Raw genomic sequence first — 18,750 nt, 5'->3', positions numbered from 1 at the left:
TCTGCCACTCCTCACCATAATTTTATAATTTCTGCCAAATAGGGCAGGGTTGAGGTTAACCTCATTACACCTCCTCACGGGACAAAATAGAGTTGCTTTTTTGTTTTTCCTCATAAGCACCATGGGATACGCATTGCTCATTGTAGACTAGTTACATTATGATTTGGAGGAGCAGGTGATTGAGATTAAGTAAGAGTAATGTCTTTGTAAGGATTGGTGTTTTCATTATTTCAACTCCCCCTCGCCCCCCCCCCCAAAAAAAAACAAAACCAAAAAAACCCACAACACTTATAAAGCAAGACTGTACAAAACAGTTTGTGTTTACCCAAGGGAGTCTAAGAGTTTTCCATAGACCACCCCCGTCCCCAATCCACCTGTGCTCCCTAAGCTTCATAGTCCGAACAACTTCAGATTTGGACAGCTTCATGGTATGTCTACAGTCTCAGAGTCTTCCTCCTGAACCAAGGAAGCTACTAACAAATTTGAACACAGAGCTCAAATGAATGAGTCACAGAGAAAATAAGTTTTGGCAGGCAAGTTAACGAGAAAAAAAAAAAAAAAACCACCAAAAAACACCATCAAAAACCCCCCAAACTTGACATGAAGTCAGTGAAAAAAAAAAAAAAAAAACAAAACACCAACACACACGATCTCAAAGGGGCAGTCACAACTCGGTAGCCAAGAAGTCTGTTACTAGAGTGAGAAAAGCAAGGATTGTGTCAAGTCAAAACAAACAAAAAACAAAAAAAAAAACAAAAAAAAAAAGCAGAATAGTCCATGTTCACTTAAGCACATTACAAGTAACAATATTCCTGTCATTAAGCTTTCAAAACTTACAGCAAAGACTCCAATGCTGGTCTAAAGAAAACAGCAACCTGTAACAGCCTACTACTGCTGTGTATTACTGCCGTAACTCAAGCAATAAAGACTGCATGGAACAAGAGTCTAATTCCACCCATCAAGTGAATGTTGTATATGAAGCCCCACTCTGTAGTTTGCTTCAAAAGCTAAGAAGCTACATGAAGAGATATACTTTAAGATCAACATTAAAGTTACAAGAATTTCACTACCAAAACATCACAAGTTAAGAAGATCCTTAATTCAGACCTATTCTGTATTTCCAGGAAAACTGTGGGATTGCTCACTTTCTCCTCACTCCTCCACAACAGTTTTTTTTATTCTAAGCATGAATAAATGATACTTCCTTTTCAGTATTCTTCAGCAAGAATTCAATACATTTCTCTTGTGGTTTAATACATAGCTTTATGCTTTACTTTCATATACGACCTCCTTTCTTCAAGGATTTCTTTATAGCTCTCCTACTTGAAGTACTGGGAAAGTGAAACACTGAACAAGATAGTATGAGTCCTGAATTTTTTCTAGTCAATTAACTTAACACATAAGAGGTCAAAAATGCCCATTAATTTTGGGTGTCAATTTGTAAAGCTCAATTTTTCCAGCGCATACATCGGCATGTAAGAACTCATATTCACAACACAGCTTCCACTCACTTCCGATGCAAAAGCAATTCCACAGGCTTCTGCTAATCAGGCCATAGTTAAGCACCATTAAATAAAGACCAGTGACTAGTCCTAACTGAAATGTAAACATCTCAATTACCATTAAGATAGTAATCATCAGCATTGCATCTTAATTACCATTTACAACTACTTAGCAAAAGCAGCATTCAAGTGCAATTTTTCAATGCAGCATACTTAACACTGACAGCATATGTTTTTCTTTTCATATCCTTTACTCAGTAAGCATCACCTGCCGTAATAACTGAAGCTCAGATTACAGAAACAGTAGAGGTCCTTCCTACACAGCTTCAATTTATCACTAAAGCAAGTCTACCTCAAGCACTGAGGCAATGTCCTGTGAGGAAAACAGATAAACACATTTGAAGATTAAAAAAAAAAAAAGTAAAATCAAAATTCAAATGTACTTGAGGATTAAATTCAAAGCTGCACAGGCAAATAGTTCTGGCTTTTGCTAGCTCTTTATTATTTCACTTTAACTTTTAAAGATCAAAGTAGATTTTGGTATAGCTTTCTACCTAATCTACTAAGGGATTTTTGATCTACCTTGAAACTTTTGTTCAATGCACATCTTTTTATATGTGCTCTTCCTGAATGTAGGTGGTGACAATAAGAATCACTGAGCCAGTCTAAGTTCTTTTGAAAAGACTGCAGAGCTTTTCAGCCCAACAAGCTCGGAGTCTGCTAACATTATGCAACATCTCAAGAAGCTACGTGTTGAAACCATACTAAGAAAAAAAAAAAAAGAAACCCACAAACCAAAAACACCACCACCACAAAAAAAAAAAATCTAGCTGAGCAGAAAGGATTACAGTTTGAAATGTGGAAAAATAAAGTGAAAAAAGTTTGGGGTTTTTTTTTCCATTTTAAATAACACATAGGATTAAAAAATTATACCAGTATGAAAAGCTACTCATGTTAATAAGTATTGCTTGTGTTTCTACTTGTCTTTAATGAGAAGGCGCAGTACAGCTGCTTGTCAATTCACCAGTAGGATGTAAGAAAAAGCTCCTAAATTATCCTCTGTCATGCTGGCAGCTGCTTAATCATCATGGAAATAGCTTTGTTTTAACACAAATAAGCTTCCTTTAATATTTACAAAATAACAATGTTTTGATGTTTAAAAACAAAACAAATAAAAGTATCCCTGTAGGACAGCTTTTTCTTATTAAAAAACATCTCTAGACCATCACTCACACTTCTCCAATCCTGCTACTTAGAACCACTTACTCTAGACTGCAGAAAGGTAAGATCCACATACAAAATCTAGATCTAATGAGAGTCAACATAGGTTATACTTTTACAGTTCCTGCTGACTTTAAGTAGACAAACCTTTCAGCTTACAGAGTGTTGAGGTGTTCTATTCTTCTATTTTATTCTAAACTTTCATGCTGAAACACTACAGTTCATTAAAGTCAAGAAATTTAAGTATAAATTTCTTCTGCATGTTGTCATATTAATTTGAGTCCCCAGCATTATCTGTTCTCAAGAACAGACAAATCACATTCGAAGTTCAAAGTGCACAAGTTAGAAATACAAAGCTGCATCCCAGAAATCAATAAAATAAGAGCCGGAGACCTAATGACAACTTTGTAGCAAACTTAACCCTCTCACACCTATCCCCAAATGTAATACATCTAATTTCAAAAAGGAAATAATTTGACTTTTGTATTTGTTAAAGCAACTGTGCGTATGAACACATTTTTACTAAATTTCATATTTTTCCCCCCTTTCATTACACTTCTGATTGGAAAAAAGCCAAATTAGCAGTTACACACTTAAAAAGTCACAAGAATGTAATTTTGTTGTCATGCATTTGGAATGATACTGTCCCAAAAAAGACTGAAATTTATTGTAGAGAAAATTCTAGAATAACAAGTAATTCACATCCCTTTGCTAAACAGCTGGGAATATCTGAACATACATTGAACTACCTGGCCTGTAGGTTATGCTTTTCCAAAATTTCTCTCTACTACACAAGTGTTTTGCTGTAAACCTCTGTAGTTCTTCAAGGTTTTAAACAGAACTGAAGACAAAGTTTTATACTACAACTACACAACTGATATAGAAACATCAATCTAGTGGTGTACAAAAAAAAAAAACAAACCCAAACAAAAAACCCCACACACAACACAAAGTGTGCCTCACTTCTCAGGAAAGAAAAAAGGTTACTTCAAGTCTAGATGGTTTTGAACATTAGTAAGGTTAAGCATGGCTAAATATGTGCACAGAACCTGAGTGATGCTTGGACATGCCATTTCTGTCCCCATCAAATGGGAAATTCTGATTAACTATTTTCAACCACTCGTAATGACCAACCCTACAAATTCTCAGTGAGAGCTGAAATGAATAGTTTACAGCTCACGCATTCACAAAAGCAATGAAATCTGTCTGCTAACACTGAACACACTTTGCCAAACCAAATAGCTGAAATTTTGCTCTTCTGTATCAAACACATCTAATTCATATTCAAAACCTGAGAAAAGCCATAATTCTCACATGCATTTATGAGTTAATATCATGTGTTGGTTTTGTGTAGTGGGAGGGGCTACGGTGGCAGCTTCTGCAAGTTGCTAGAAGTTTCCCCTTTGTCCGGTGGACTCATCCGGGTCTAGGGCCAGGGCCAAGCCAACTGGTGATGGACTGTTCCCTGATAACACCTCTGCGATAACATATCTAAGAAGAGGAAATATTAGAAAAAAAAAAAGTAGTAGCGAAGAATCAGCAGCAGAGGAGGCGTGAGCCTGGTGGGCCTTGCGGCTCTCACCCTTTGGCCTCCCGCCAGGCAGCCATCTGGGCCTGACCTGGCCTGGCTGCAAGAAGTGAAGAGAGGAGATGTGAAGAGAACCTGAGAGGCATCTGCCTGAACCTGATTGTGAAGAATTTCTTGTGAGACGGATGGCTGCAGACACCAAGGTCAGTGAAGAAGGAGAGGGAGGAGTAAAGTCATTCCTAGCAGAGATTCCCCTGCAGCCTGTGATGCAGACCATGGTGAAGCAGGCCGCACCCCTGCAGCCCATCGAGGCCCACAGAGGAGCAGAGATCCACTAGCAGCTATGGAGGACCACACGCTGGAACAGGAGGATGCTCAAAGGTGGAAGCTGTGGCTCGAGGTATTAGTATATCACACACAAAGTCATGTTTGCTTTGAATGGGCTTCTATTAACTATAACCTCAAATGTTAATTAGTAGCCAACTTTGATATGTCCTGGAATTACATCTCATAGCTACAATTGGCAGCAATGTAAGCACTTCCATTACAGTTCAGAGAGCTCTCAGAACTTTCTCAGCTGTATGTATAACAACAAAACCAGGTACATCTACAAAGGAGCACGAAAAAAGTGGCTTATAAACTTTAGTAGATGCAGCTTCGTTTATACCAAGTATCAAAAATTCTTATTGAACTCCTGTTTGAGATAAATACTTGGCAGATTTATGAACAATACATCATACTCATCAACAAAATTGAACCCTTCTTTCCAAATCAAGTAAAAATTATTGTAAGAAGTGGTTGCACAAACAGTACCAATGTGAATTATTTAAATATTTCACTCATAGAGCAATGCAAAGTACTTTAAAAGAATTACTACTTCTGGTTTCTTTGGGAGGCTTGAGAGCTTTAACCAGGGTCAAATTTTATAAGTAATATTCCCAGAAGAAAAAAAAAAAACAAAAAAACAAATTCTACTAAGTGTATTTTGCTTCATTTTTAACTTTTGCTATATGCTGTAATGCTGTGGCATGCATTTCTCATCAAGTATCCCCAATCTCCCTTATGCAACCCTACAGAACTTTAGGTAGAATATCTATTACTCCATAAATGACACACTAAAGGAGCATGCTTCTACCAAGCACAGGAAGTCTCTTACCAGTAGTACTCAGGGCTTTTGCCAAGCAATTATACACACTACTGGCTCTCAACAGCCACTGCTGTGAGTTGGACAAAACTTGAGGTTTTTGTTTGTTTGTTTCTCCCCCATCACCACCTTCATGGAACCACAAAGTGTCAAGAAGATGGTAGTATTTTGGTATTAAGTCATGTAATTAAAGCCCCTATATTATCCATAAATACCAGAAAGGGTACAAAACAAGCAGGATGGTGTCCCCACACAACATACTGAAACTGCATTTTGCTTTAGTAGGTAGTAATTAACAATTAGTAGATGCAAGATTAATTCAAAGTGTTATTTCATTGTTAAGTTCCTAAACTGCAGAATTACATTTCAGCCTCACGCATCACTCCTAATGCTGTTTACATCTTTAAGTGTTGAGCATCAACATGTCACCTCTACTGAGATGACAAGATATCAAAAATCAGAGGCAATTCTGTGAAACTCAACCTTCAAACACTAAAGGTGTGATAGAACAACATTATGCTTTTAAGCTCAAATATTGGGAAGGGCTAACATCAACATTTATATGTCATGCTTGAACCAAATGCTGTGTACGTTATGACACTGCTAGTTAACATCTAAAAATCAAGTAACATAATACAGTCTTTTGGTTCCAGTAACAAACCTCATATGGAATAGAGCCCTTTCTACTGGCTAATCTGCTTAATGTGATCCAGTTACAGGAGAGGTCCTGCTGAACACATGCACAGAAATAGCTAACATACACACAACCAGATTACAGTCACTTTACACCTTTTCCAGTTTCTACAATTTGTAAACTCTTTCAGAATTCCATTTCTCATGCAAAACTGTTTGGTTTAGCAGTCTGAATGTGAACTGGTAGACTCTCAGAAAACAGACCAGAAGCCTCATCACCTGCAACAGTATTAGTCCCACCTGCAGAAAACATATCCAGCTAAGGCCATCAGAAGCATGGAACAGCTCTACAACACAGGCAAAATAAGTCATGACTATAGACCATATACAACATTAGCACAGTAGGAAAAAAATTATACATTGGTAACAGTTGACACGACCATTGGCTGCACAGCAGAGAACTGAATTGTACTTTTAACTTTGGATAGGATACTCTCTAATGATTAGAAGCACATACACTAACTATGTATGTATGAACATACGCAGACAGAAGAGATTAACGGGTTTCCATATGCCATGTGAAATGCAAGATTCTAATCCAAGCTCACAAAATCCTATTTTGCCTGCCTGTAGAGATGTACTGCAGACCACAAACCACAGAAGAACAGTATGAGCTATTACTTCAATATCACTATAGCACAGATGGAAGAATGCATTACAATACATGCAGTTTTATTTACAAAAGGCTATGTAACTCAATAACTTATAGTAAGTAAATCTTAAATTACAGCAAGATCCAAGAGAATAGCAACTTAAAGGGTACATCTTTTACAGTTAATATAGAACTAGGGGAGAACACTTGACTTTTCAGGTCAGGTCAAGTTTTACAAAACATCATTGTGTCATATACAGCATTATGCTGGTACTTTAAATCTTTACAAACGGCAATCCAGAAATAGCACACATCTCACAAACCTCTGACAAACAGGAGAGTATCAAGGTGGTATTTCCAAAACATCCCCAAACATCCAGGCAAACATTCAGGTATCTAAACAACTTCATTTAACCCATAACCTATCAATTCATTAGCTACTTTCAGAGGCTGAGTATTTAAACAGCTATTGTTATACATCCACCACATGTATTTAATTACAGAATTTTCAAATGCTGTTTCTCTGTCTTTTAATGAACTGCAATTTTTATTCAAATGCACAAGTTATCATATACAAAGTGAGTCATTCACCACTTCCTGGCATAATAAGATAGAAATGAAACTGCCAAGTTGCATCTGCTCAAGTAAAGTATGTACAAGTTTGTACAGCATCCTGCTTAGTAAAAGATTACTGAAGGCCATATCCATTACGAAACATGTTTCAGCAGTTAACACAAACAAGTACGAATGTACTTTTTTGTTTACTCCCTAAAGACTTAAAGATAAAATTAAGTTATAGTTACTGATTTAAGTCCTCTTTAAAAAATAGCAACTTGAAAGCTGCTGACTGAAAAAGAAGAGGTGGTATTAATATCAGTCTTTTGGTTATTCAGCATGCATCTGTTAATTGTTTCAGAAAGTTATCATAACCAGTCACAGAAATTAAAAAGCATTATATAAAAGTTATAAAATAATTCTTTCAGCAAGAGGTTGGAACAATTTCTGAGTCCCATCCAACCAGTATTCTCTGATCTTATTAAAATCTGAATCACATTTATTCTGTAATGCATCTGCTTCATGTAAATAAAATAACTTCTTCGTATTCTCACATCATTTCTATACACATACATACATATGATATATATTTATATTACACATGTATGCCTAAAAACACTCGCAAAAGGTGAAGACAACTCAATTGTGGGAAACACTGAATAGAGTAACTTGGATTCTAAAAAGTTAAAAAATCTTCTCCTGTTACTGTTAGTCACATGTAAGCCCAAAGAAGAAAGCCACAATTAAAGATACAGCTGTTACAAAATTTGTAATATAGGCTATACGTTTAGGAAAAAAAAAGTCACCAACAAAAAATACACCCAAAAAAAAAACCAACCCTAGTAGAAACAAAGGACAACATGAAGGAATTAGTCAGATTGATCATGAACAGATAAATGCAAAATAATTACTGGCTTGATGCTAGACATGACTGCATAAATATTTAAGTACTGCTAAAGAAAATCTAGTGATATTTTCATTCTGCTTTCAAAAAAGTAGTATTATATTAATTTCTTACAATCACAAAGAAAATATTTCCTATTCTCTTGGTAACAAGAAACATAAGTTATAGCAAATGTTATTAATCATATGATGTCATCAAACCTGGAGAACCTACATCTAGATTGCTTCTTAAAGTTAGCCTGAAACCCACAGAAGAGTAATACTTGGGTGCTCGTAATTTATTAAAAATACTAACAACTTCAAAATTACCACTATCCAAATGAAGTTTAAAGGGGAAACTGAAGAGAACAGTCAGGCAAGAATGTCCTGCAAGGCTTCCCTGCTTAAGCTGCTACAGATCTGTCTCTTGAAGACTGCTTTTAAATGTGCTAGGGTTGGTCTGCCTCGCCATTGCTCTCTTCAAAAGAGCAATCAAAATATTTGCTAATATACAGCATCAGTCATGCGCCAATACTTTCAAATTACTGATGACTGGAGAGCACATATAAAAGCTGGCATGTTCTGTAAGGTAAGGCATATTAATCCTCCTTTGCATATAAGGAGAGAACCTTAACAGTTTTAAGTTGTAATAACACAAACCAAAATGAAATTAAATCTTGTGCTAAGGAGAGTATAGAGTCAAAATGGTAAATAGATAAAGCAGACCTTAGAATCATGAATAGCTTGGGTTGGAAGCGATCTTTAAAGATCATCTAGCCCAATAACACTTTTACTGGCCAAATTACTCTCAGTAGACATAAAGAAGAGCTGTCACTTGAACAAGGTATAATAAAAATGTGTGTTAAGTGTTTTACTTGCAGAGTTAGTACTAAAAGAGCAACCTGGAATCTTTCACTAAAGCTGCCGCAATTCCTGTTACTAGGAATAATAGAAATAATAGAAAGATAGAAAGTGCCAGTATATACCCTTATTCAATTTTTAAAGTGAAGGCATCTAAATAGGTCTGAACCAATTGTAGTGATGTCAGATTTAATCAGTGATCAACACACAGCTGAACTTCAGAGTAGCACACTCCTTCCACCTCCCCTCAATTAACTGTATTGATTTTTAGAGTTTGCTGTTATGTCTGTATCAGGGCAGGGGTGGGGGGAAATGAACTATTGGGCATACATACATCGTCTCACTGTGAGCTGGAAGTCTCTCCTTTTTAAAAGGAAGAGTCACTACACTTTGCTTAGGCAGTCTAAATAACAAGGACAGTAAATTTGCTACAGTTTCTTAAAAAAAAAATTTATGTCTTGATCTAAAATACAATTTCATGAAACATTTGTGTGCTTAGCTAACAAGATCCAGATTATCTGGTAGGTACTTCCCTCAAACAGTCCCCTAAGTCAGACTGAGGTAATTCACAATACCATGCTGCTCTGAAAACTTATTTTAAATCCACTTATCTTCTCGGACACAAAAAGCCTTCTAGTTAAGGCAGTCAATATGCCTAGTGAAGAAAAGAGACTGAAATGTTGAAATAAGTGATAAACAAATAACTAGGAGCTCCAATTTTTTTTTTTTTAAATGCCCCTATTAATCTATAGTAGAACCAGCTACTACGGGTAAACTTAGTACTCACATTACACCAAACAAGCAATAGTTATAGAAAGTATGAGGAAACTATATTCCTCTATCCAGCACAGGAAGTTTATTGTGTTCTCATAATGAGAACAAAAAAAAAAAACCCAAACTCAAAGTAAACAACAGTGTCTAGCCAACAACAGCAAGGCTAAGCAAAATCACATCCTTTGGAGAATTCAGCTTAGTAACTAGACCACTGTAAGAATGCACGATTCAAGGCAGCACGGTAAGGGTGGGTTTGGTTTTTTTTGATACTACCTCAAGTCATGCCAGAGAGTTTATTTAAGAGGCAGCAGTAACTCTAAATAATCACTTCCATGTTCCAAATTTTCTAAGCTGCACAATCTTTCCAACAAAATAGTCTCTCTTTTATTGTTAACTCTTAAAATAGTACACATAATTTGAAGTTTGAGTAATACAATGGAGCAAGTCTGATTTGATCACAAATAATAACTTTAAGATATAGCTCTGGTTAACAAAGCCTGCCAGTTACAAACCCATAACAAATCTACCTATAGATTTCACAACATTTGTTTGATTTCAACTCCTATTCCTGTAGATCTTCCAAGAGATTATGAAGGAAATGCTTTTTCAGCCTTACTTGGCAAGAATGAATAAATAGGAAGATGCTTAAGTTTAGTTGCAACTTAAATTACAGATACCAGACTCATTAATAAAATACAGCAACGTACTTCTGGTTGGTCACTTACTTACCTCCACTTGCTGATTCTTGCTCTTCCCCTTCAGGAAACGTAGCCTGGCTTGGTAAGCTATTCCTAGAACGAGTGACTGACTCTAAGTGTGAAGCCCTTCCCAGCAGAGATAGCTCATCTAGCACCTCTCCTTCTTTGGCTTCCAAATCAGATTTTGAAGTGGTTAATTGTTTTATGTTACCTGGTGCCATTAAACTATTTGGGTCATTTAAACAAGCTACAGTACCACTGTCCAGGCTTAACACTCTGGCACGATTCTTGGCACTGTTTGTGCTAGAAGTCCGACGTGTAGATCGTTTTTTGCTAATTCCTTCAGAGCTTACATAGGTTTTGTGAGTGTTTTCAGGGTCTGTGCCCCCACGTTCTTTAGAAACATATTTGGTCTTTAAAGCATTGTACTTTCCCTCAGGAGACTGGCATGAATGGGAGGTGGTGCTGGAAGAGCTATCACTGCTGAACTGGTGAGCTGACTGCATACTTGATGTCCTGCTCAAGTCACTTTGATCACTGGAGTCCTCATCATGACAAAACACAGCACTGTGAGGTTTAGTACCAGATACACCTCGGAAGGAAACATATTCCCTGTGCCGACTTGAATCAAAACTACTAGCCCGCTTTTTTCCTGTCCTTCTGCGGCTAGACTTGTGGGTAGAGGCCGTTCGATGTATTAAACTAGAAGATTTGGGTCGAACATCTCCTTCTTTTTGTTTTCCACTCGTTTCTTTAGAAGCTCTTGAATCTGCTAAGACAGCTAGTTTCTCACTCTGCTCATCTCTTTGTTCAGCAGCCTTCCCAGGTGGCCTGTCAGCTTGTGTAGTCAGTTCATTGGCATGTGGGTTCTTATTGGCCTCTTCTGAAGCAGATGCACCAAGACCTTTCTGACTGTGCATCTCATCAGATGCATTAGAACCCTTTACCTCTTGAATACCACTGTTAGTGCTCACTTCCACAGCAGTCCTTTCACTACTAGTCCTTTTGTCAGTAGTAGAACTACTGTCATCCTCTGAGTCAACACCACAGTCTTTTTTCTTACCATCCTTTTTCTCTTCTCTAGGAGACTCCTCCTCGTGCTCTGACAGCACACTTTCTATATGCGTTGAGCTAGTATGTTCACTTTTATAGCTACTGATGGTACTGTTAGTGTCACGATCAGTCCCACTGCAGTAGCTTTCTGTTGAACCACTGCTTCGAGTACTCAGGCTTCTCAAACTGTCCACGCTTTTGTCTGCTTTCAAGGATTTGCTCTTCCCACTCTTAGCCAATGGTTGAGGGCTGCTGCTTTTCAGAATGTCATCTAATTGAAAAACTCCTGAAATGCAAGAGTTCTCAGCCAAGGACTCTCTGGATCCAGAAGGGGGCTTGGAAGCTTCTAACTCACTGACAGGATCTAGTCCTCGTCTTTGCTGATAGAGAGGGAAGTCATTCAGTGAAGCATCTGGAAAAGCGACAGCAGAGCTAGAAGTCCTTGGTACACCTCGTGGTCTATGATCCTTCCTATAGGAGTGAGAATGCAGAGTTATAAGTGAAGCTACTTCTGCGTCACATGCACTGGTTTTAGACTGGTCCACAAGCTGGTTGTTCGAGAGGCACACTTTGTCACTGTTGTCTCTTGGCAAATCCTGTCCAGAGGATAATGAAGGTTGGATGGAGACAAATGAGTCATTCGACACCAGACGAAAAAGCTTCCGATCGGTTGCCAAATCTGTTTAAGTACATATTTAAAAATATTCATGTAGAATGTTCAGTAAGTTATACAATTTGCTTTACAACTGCTTGTTTAATATCAGACAAAGTAAATAAACTGACAAATCCATTTGCAATATCATGTATCACACTACCATTTAAAAGATTTCCTAGCATCTAGGCAAACCTGACAAACTTTTTATTTAAAAAACAAGCCATCAACACCAGCTTAATCTTAGCAGCTAATAACAGACAACACAATTCCAAGAAGTTCCCAGCCTCCTCTATCACTCATGTGTCTCTGACTTACTATTTTTATGTATCCCAAAGTTTCTTAATTATAAAAGAGTACCTTGCCTTTTCTTTTATTTTCTACATGCAGTAAATTGTTTGTTTCACATAAACTTGAAAATTATTAAAGAAAACAGAGTAAACTCAATTAACTCTGAAGTCGTATAAAACCCAACAAAAATCACCTTTCCTGCCAGATACTAAGTAAGCTCACGGTTAGCAAGCATGCAGGCACAGATATACGTCTATTGGTACTATAATGAAACTTCCTAAGTTACTGAGTCTTACCACCTCTAAAATTGGTGCTGTTAAAGAAAATAATGAGAATTTGCTGTTAGCTCCTAGTCAGAACAACTGTTTCTGTTACCTATCACACGCAGTCTCCTCTAAAAGTGCCCACTTGCAGGTAGTATTGAAAGTTAGGCTATCTTCCTGTTTGGTACTGTCACTAAAAACAGAAGATCTGGAGGCCAAGTTAAGTTACTACAGCTGCTAGAATTATGTAGAGTGTATTTGCACATGTAAAACTTCAGAGACTTCACAAAACAGTTCTGTTACTCAGCTGAAAGTAACAGAACTTTGCTGCCTATTACAACAGCACAGCCACTTGTAATCGTGTATTCTAAACATACTTTCTGCACTGAATCATAGAGTAACAACTAAAAGGAACCCATCAGTCTGATTAGATTGGCCAAAATGAACTACAGTATTTCCAGAGTTAACTTCCAGCTAACCACCCAGTAATTTAAAAATCAGCAAGCAAAAGGTTTCCCTGCAGTTTTATGCTCTGTTTTAATCTGAGCAGATTTTTTTTTCCTGGCAATGAAGCTAAATGAAAAATGAGATATGAAACAAAATTGGACAACTGAAGAACACAAGCTAGCAGTTTCCTTACATACTAGGAAAAAACAATAACAAAACTGTGATAGCTTGCATATTAGAAGCAGTCTATAGCTCCAGAAATACAGAACTCTGCATGGGTTTATTTACTTTATAGAAAAAGCACTCCTGATTTGGAAAAAAAAAAAAAAAAAAAAATTATTTGGCTGTACTGGAAAGCAAAGCAAATTAGTCTACAATTAAGTGCATGAATCCTAGGCCACTTTCAATACGAGAAAGATAGTCTAGAGACATGTAAGTTAGCGATCTTTAAGCAGTAAGGGATAGTAAATATTTATTACCTGACGGAAGGTGCCAGAACAAGAAACACACAGTCAAAGAATAAAGTTAGAAGTATTCAAGCTACGCATCCCAGGAATTTTGAGTAATTAAGAGAGGAAACAGAGCTTCAATATAGCATTTCTTAGAGCTGATCAACAAATCACATGAATTTATTTAGCATGTTAAGCAAAGTGTCTTTGGTAACAAAATACCATGATTAATATGCAGAAGAAATTTTACCTTGTTCTTCACTCCCTTCTTTACATAGACTAGAACTCTGGCCAAGACTTAAACTGATATCATCAGACGTCTTCGCAGTGTCAGTATCTCCTGTGAATTTTAAGAAAGAAAGAAGAGTACTAGTGCTCAAAGTATTAACACATACATCTGCATACACTGCAGGTTTCTTATTTGTCATGAAAGACTGTTGCTTTTGAAGGTAAATAACAGTAAGTACAAGTAACACAAGATTTATCTTTTAGAGATAAAAAGTATTGTCTACTCTATTTCTTTTATTTTGCATATAAGAAAGTTTTCATTCAACTACACAGAACTTCCATGAAAAACTTGAAAAGTCTCTTACACAGAACCCAATTTAAGTAAAGGGTTGGGGTTTTTTTTCTCCTTAAAAGATACATCTTGTTTGAATATTCCTTTTTGCATGGTTGCCAGAAAAAATGAGGGGTAGCTTGCAAGAAAATACTTGTAAAGATAAAGGCAAGGGAAAATCAGGAAGATGACAAAAATTTACAAAGTAAATTACTCTGCTTATTACAAGTAATTTATCTCTTCATCTCAGGAGAGTTCACAAAGGTTGTCCTGGACAATACTTTTGCTAGATGCCAGGCAACTAGAAATAATCAAGCCATTGAAATAAAATACCAGAAGGGCAATTGGTTGCACAGAACTCAAAAAGTCCACTCAAACCAACCCCTTGGCTCTGCATTTACAAGCAAAAGAAAAACCTATTACACGGAAAAATCGAGCACAAATTCCAGGATATTCTCTCCTGGTGTTTTAGGCACATAATTTGCAACTCCAAGGAAGATTTCTTCCAATTAGTAAATACTGGACTTAGCTCACAAAAAAAGTTTGGAAGTTTTGAAGATAAACAAGACAGGAAGTATTTGGAAACAACACAGTAAACAATAGTAATCTGAAGTACAACCGCAAGGCAATTTTAAGAGGCAGCCAAAAAAAAAAAAAAAAAAAAAAAATCTCACCTTTGATGGTTGCTGCTGTTCCCAGACGAGATAACCCAGATCCAACCTAGAACCAAGGAATCATGTAAGAAGCTGTAAACTTTCAGGAATTATCCAACTGTTGTTTCCTATTACTGCAATGCATGCATTTGTCTAAACACCTAGAAGAGATTTTTCAAAGGCACAAAAGCATCCAACAGCACAATGCTGTAAAATCCTGACTCCGAATGTTTCCACTGCAAACAGAGATGACAAGGCATCTAATTATACACCCAAGTATTGTTCTGTTTTATAGCCAATACTTGGAGATTTTAAAAGTAGTTTATAATCTAGGAATTTACCTTGAAAATACTTAATGGGAAAACAAACTACTAGTGTTGTCGTACACTAATAACTGCTGCTGTAAAGCTGAATGTTTAATGCAGTGATGAAGTTTGCCTAAAGAAAACACCACGTTAATATAAAACTTATCAGTTCAACATAGTAAACACCAAGCTAAATCCAGAAGCTGCTCCCATTGGAGAAGATAAACATTTTTACCAGGGTAAGTTTTCAGATCTGTTAAGAATTGATCCAATGACCAGATAACAAGAACCTAAACGTTGGTACATGGAAAGTGGCAGCATCATGAACAGAGAAAACAGCAAAATGATCCCTGCCGGTAGCCAAATAAGCTTAAATCAATCCAACCTAATAATTTTACTGTATCTTATTCCTCCCTCTCATTCCTGCAAATGCAGCTTTTCTTTTGAAGATAGTTTCCAAATACACAGATTACAGTTACCTCAAAGCAAGTGAGCTTCCAGTTAGTGGAACATTGTGCAGTATTCCTTGATCTACTCTTGCATATTAGTTACAATCACATTTCAAATTTACAGTATCTGCTTTTCAGTCATGTTTAATGGCCAATCAGCAGGCATGGAGCTCCTCATATGAAAATTAGCCATCTAGGTTCGCAGTCTGCCTTTCTACATATATTCTGTAATCTGTAGCATATCTATTTTGCAGAGGTGCTAAGGAGAACTTAGTCTTTCCTTCAATAATATTTCCAGTACCACTTCTCAAAGAAAATGCATGTGTGAAATAAACCACTCAGAAATAAGACAAGAGAAGAGCAGTCAAAGGCAAATCTGAACCCAAGACACAAAAACAACAGCAATTTGACTTTACTGTATACTTATGGGGACGTTGTTTTTCAAAAATCCCTAGTGCAAATTACCCTAGGGATAAGAAAACATAATTCCACTAATTCTTCTCTGTAAACACAGCAAATTTAAGGTAATCTGAAGACGTGCAGATTTTATTCAGCTGTACTAGAGAAGAACAATGGCTTTGCTATGTGTAATGCAAAAAAGCAGCTGGAGCTTGTTTAATGCATTGTCTTTACTACACTGTCACGCACACTTTTAGTTAGTCATTTTGCCAAGTTTCAATTTTTTTTTCCCCCTTCAGGAAAAATTCCCTTGCTGAATGTTGTAGCTGGATGCAAATGCATCAGCATGGGAAAGCTACTTCACACAAAAAACCAAACACTACTCAGATGCTTACTGTTCACATACTCTTTTGATGCTGCAAATTCAGTCACAGGAGGCTAGTGAGCACTAATTTTATCAGCATAAACACATTTTAAACACTACTTCCTTTCACAGTAGCTTTAACTGTGTTGCAGTGTCAGCATTAACGCACACAAGAAAGAATACAGATCTTCACATGCTTTAAAACTATTATATTTAGCATAGTTTTGGTGTTGCCCCCATCCCACCCCCAGAGATCAGCCAAAGAAACATATCTCCAGCCTTGTTCTGTCTTCCTACATGGATCACTGCTTCCTTTTCCTTTGACCACTAACAAATATCTGCTCTCTTCAAGGGAGAAAATCGCTTATCTATGCTGCATAATGAAGCATTATTCAGATAAAACACCAGCATCAACATAACACTGTGCTACATTATATACTGCTTGCTCAGAGAAATAATTAGAAGGACTTGATATTGGAAATTCTTGGTGTGGTATTACAAGTCATTCAAGAATAGCTTCTTTATCTTTAACATGATGCTGCATTGCTCATGGTCAACATAACCTTACAAGTCTGGCCAGTCAATCTACTTGTCCTCATGAAGAGTTGGTAAAAGAAAGATGCCACAACTGCCTAAATGTTACAAGCCAAATAGAAGGAACAGCACATGCAGCACTATGGAAGCTGAATGCATAAATCTAGCAGACATAATAAAGAAACAGAGCAACTCCACCAGTGAAATCACTGAAATTACAAAGCAACTAGAGCATAATGAAGTTGCATTAAAATCTAATAAAGCCTAGTTCTTCAGCACTTCCATCTGCTGCACAGTAGCCCCTATTTACTGCTTTCTTCCCATCTCCGTTGAAGCGACAAAATAGTGAAGATTTTGCCGAGGCCATCCAAAAATAAAAAGTTTTAGTCTTTCCATCTCTACCAGCATATATCTTGCCTTATACTTTAACAAATCAACATTTTTGACTGCAGAGTCTGAACTGTCAGGAAAAATAACTTTCAGAAAGCCATTTAGCATTGCAAGGGATAATCAGCAGCGGATACATTCTGGAAGACTTAACAGGAGCATCCTGAAATTCAGCACAACTTAAGTTTGCCAATTAAGCAGCTAAATGACAGATCACACAGAAGTAAGGGAGAAAAACAAAGTCAAAACACAAGGATGAAGTTATAGCTTGAGCTAACAGCTCACTAATACCAAAAGGAAGAGGTAAGGCCACCGGAGTGGGTCTTGGTACTTATCTGACCATGCTCCGAGCCATTTTTACTTACTAAATCAGAAGAAAGCTAATTGAGCAAAAGGGAATACTTTAAGGAGACAGTAGGTTGCCTTATAAAATCCAGCCATTCCTAAAATAAACACAAGATGGGATGAGCAAGAGCTATGCAGCTGGGAAGCTGTAATGTCACCCTAACAAAGCAGTTAAGAAATACAGAAAGGTAAGTTGTTTATCATAACACAATTTTTAAAAGTAAAACAATAACAAAAAAAAAAATCAGCAAAGATTACTCTACAGATTGCAAAGCCAACAGTACTAAAGCAGCTGCAGCATCTTTAATTCTTACCTGGTTGTTTGGATCTATCCCAGCATAAGAATTGCGTGAACTACAGCCAACAGGGGGAGTTGCTTCTCGTATGAACTCTGACATCTCAATCCCTCCACCAGGGTCACTGAAACACATGAAGAAAAAAAAAAAAAAAACCAACACATAAACCTACCAGTTAAACAGAAATTTGTTTGTCTACACTGAGTGCAGATTCAAAACAATGTCTCCCTTTTCAAATATCAGGGGCTCAAATAAATCCTAATATCTCAGATGAATACTGCATTTGACACAGGAAGCTCAGAGCTGGAGCACCCTATACACTGTCACAGAAGGTGCTGCCTTGCAAAGTCCACTGTAACGAGCCAACACAAGCCATGAAGGCTTAGGAGCTATAAGGTATTCTGAAATGCTGACATATGATATTCTCGGTCTAAATGTACACACACGTAACTTTTGAATCATCTGTCCAATTATAACCAGAAAACAACCAACAAAAGGAAGGAGTACTAAATAGAACTCCTTCAAAGAACAGGGAAAGGACTCCAGAATTTTTCCTTAGACTAGATCTAGGAGCAAAAGTAAGGATGGGTTAACCAAGAAAGCCACACACTGTCAGTAAAAGTCATTAGAAAGGAAGGGACATATAGGGACACAGTATCTCTCCCTGGGATGCAAGCCACTTCTTTCTAGCAGAAAATAACTTCCCTTCAGAAAATTTACAGGCTGTACCAAGAAATGGTACAGATGACCTCTGAAGGTCCCTTCCAACCCTAACCATTCTATGATTCTAAATATTTTGAGGTACAATAGATATATTATTACACCCTAGTAATTTCACCCTTTCAGGATTAGTA

General features: G+C 37.1%; 1 protein-coding gene across 10 annotated transcripts in view; it reads right to left on the bottom strand.

Annotated features, from left to right (window-relative positions):
- Positions 1–18,750, bottom strand: part of PCNX1 (pecanex 1) — a 91,984-nt gene that overhangs the window by 56,948 nt on the left and 16,286 nt on the right. For 9 of the 10 annotated variants that reach the window (XM_086748860.1, XM_086748862.1, XM_086748865.1 and 6 more), the window contains 4 exons: positions 17,915–18,020; positions 14,839–14,884; positions 13,856–13,945; positions 10,482–12,182 (listed from right to left, as the gene is read on the bottom strand). In XM_086748860.1, coding sequence (XP_086604986.1) covers positions 10,482–12,182; positions 13,856–13,945; positions 14,839–14,884; positions 17,915–18,020 — 1,943 coding nt within the window. The remainder of the gene's footprint in view (positions 1–10,481; positions 12,183–13,855; positions 13,946–14,838; positions 14,885–17,914; positions 18,021–18,750) is intronic. The other variant, XM_086748870.1, reaches the window with a different exon arrangement.

The sequence above is a fragment of the Chlamydotis macqueenii genome, chromosome 5 (genome assembly GCF_036417535.1).
Source record: "Chlamydotis macqueenii isolate bChlMac1 chromosome 5, bChlMac1.mat, whole genome shotgun sequence".
In the NCBI taxonomy this organism is placed as follows: domain Eukaryota; kingdom Metazoa; phylum Chordata; class Aves; order Otidiformes; family Otididae; genus Chlamydotis; species Chlamydotis macqueenii.
Note: the sequence above shows the minus strand (reverse complement) of the source record. Positions and strands in the feature narration are given on the sequence as shown.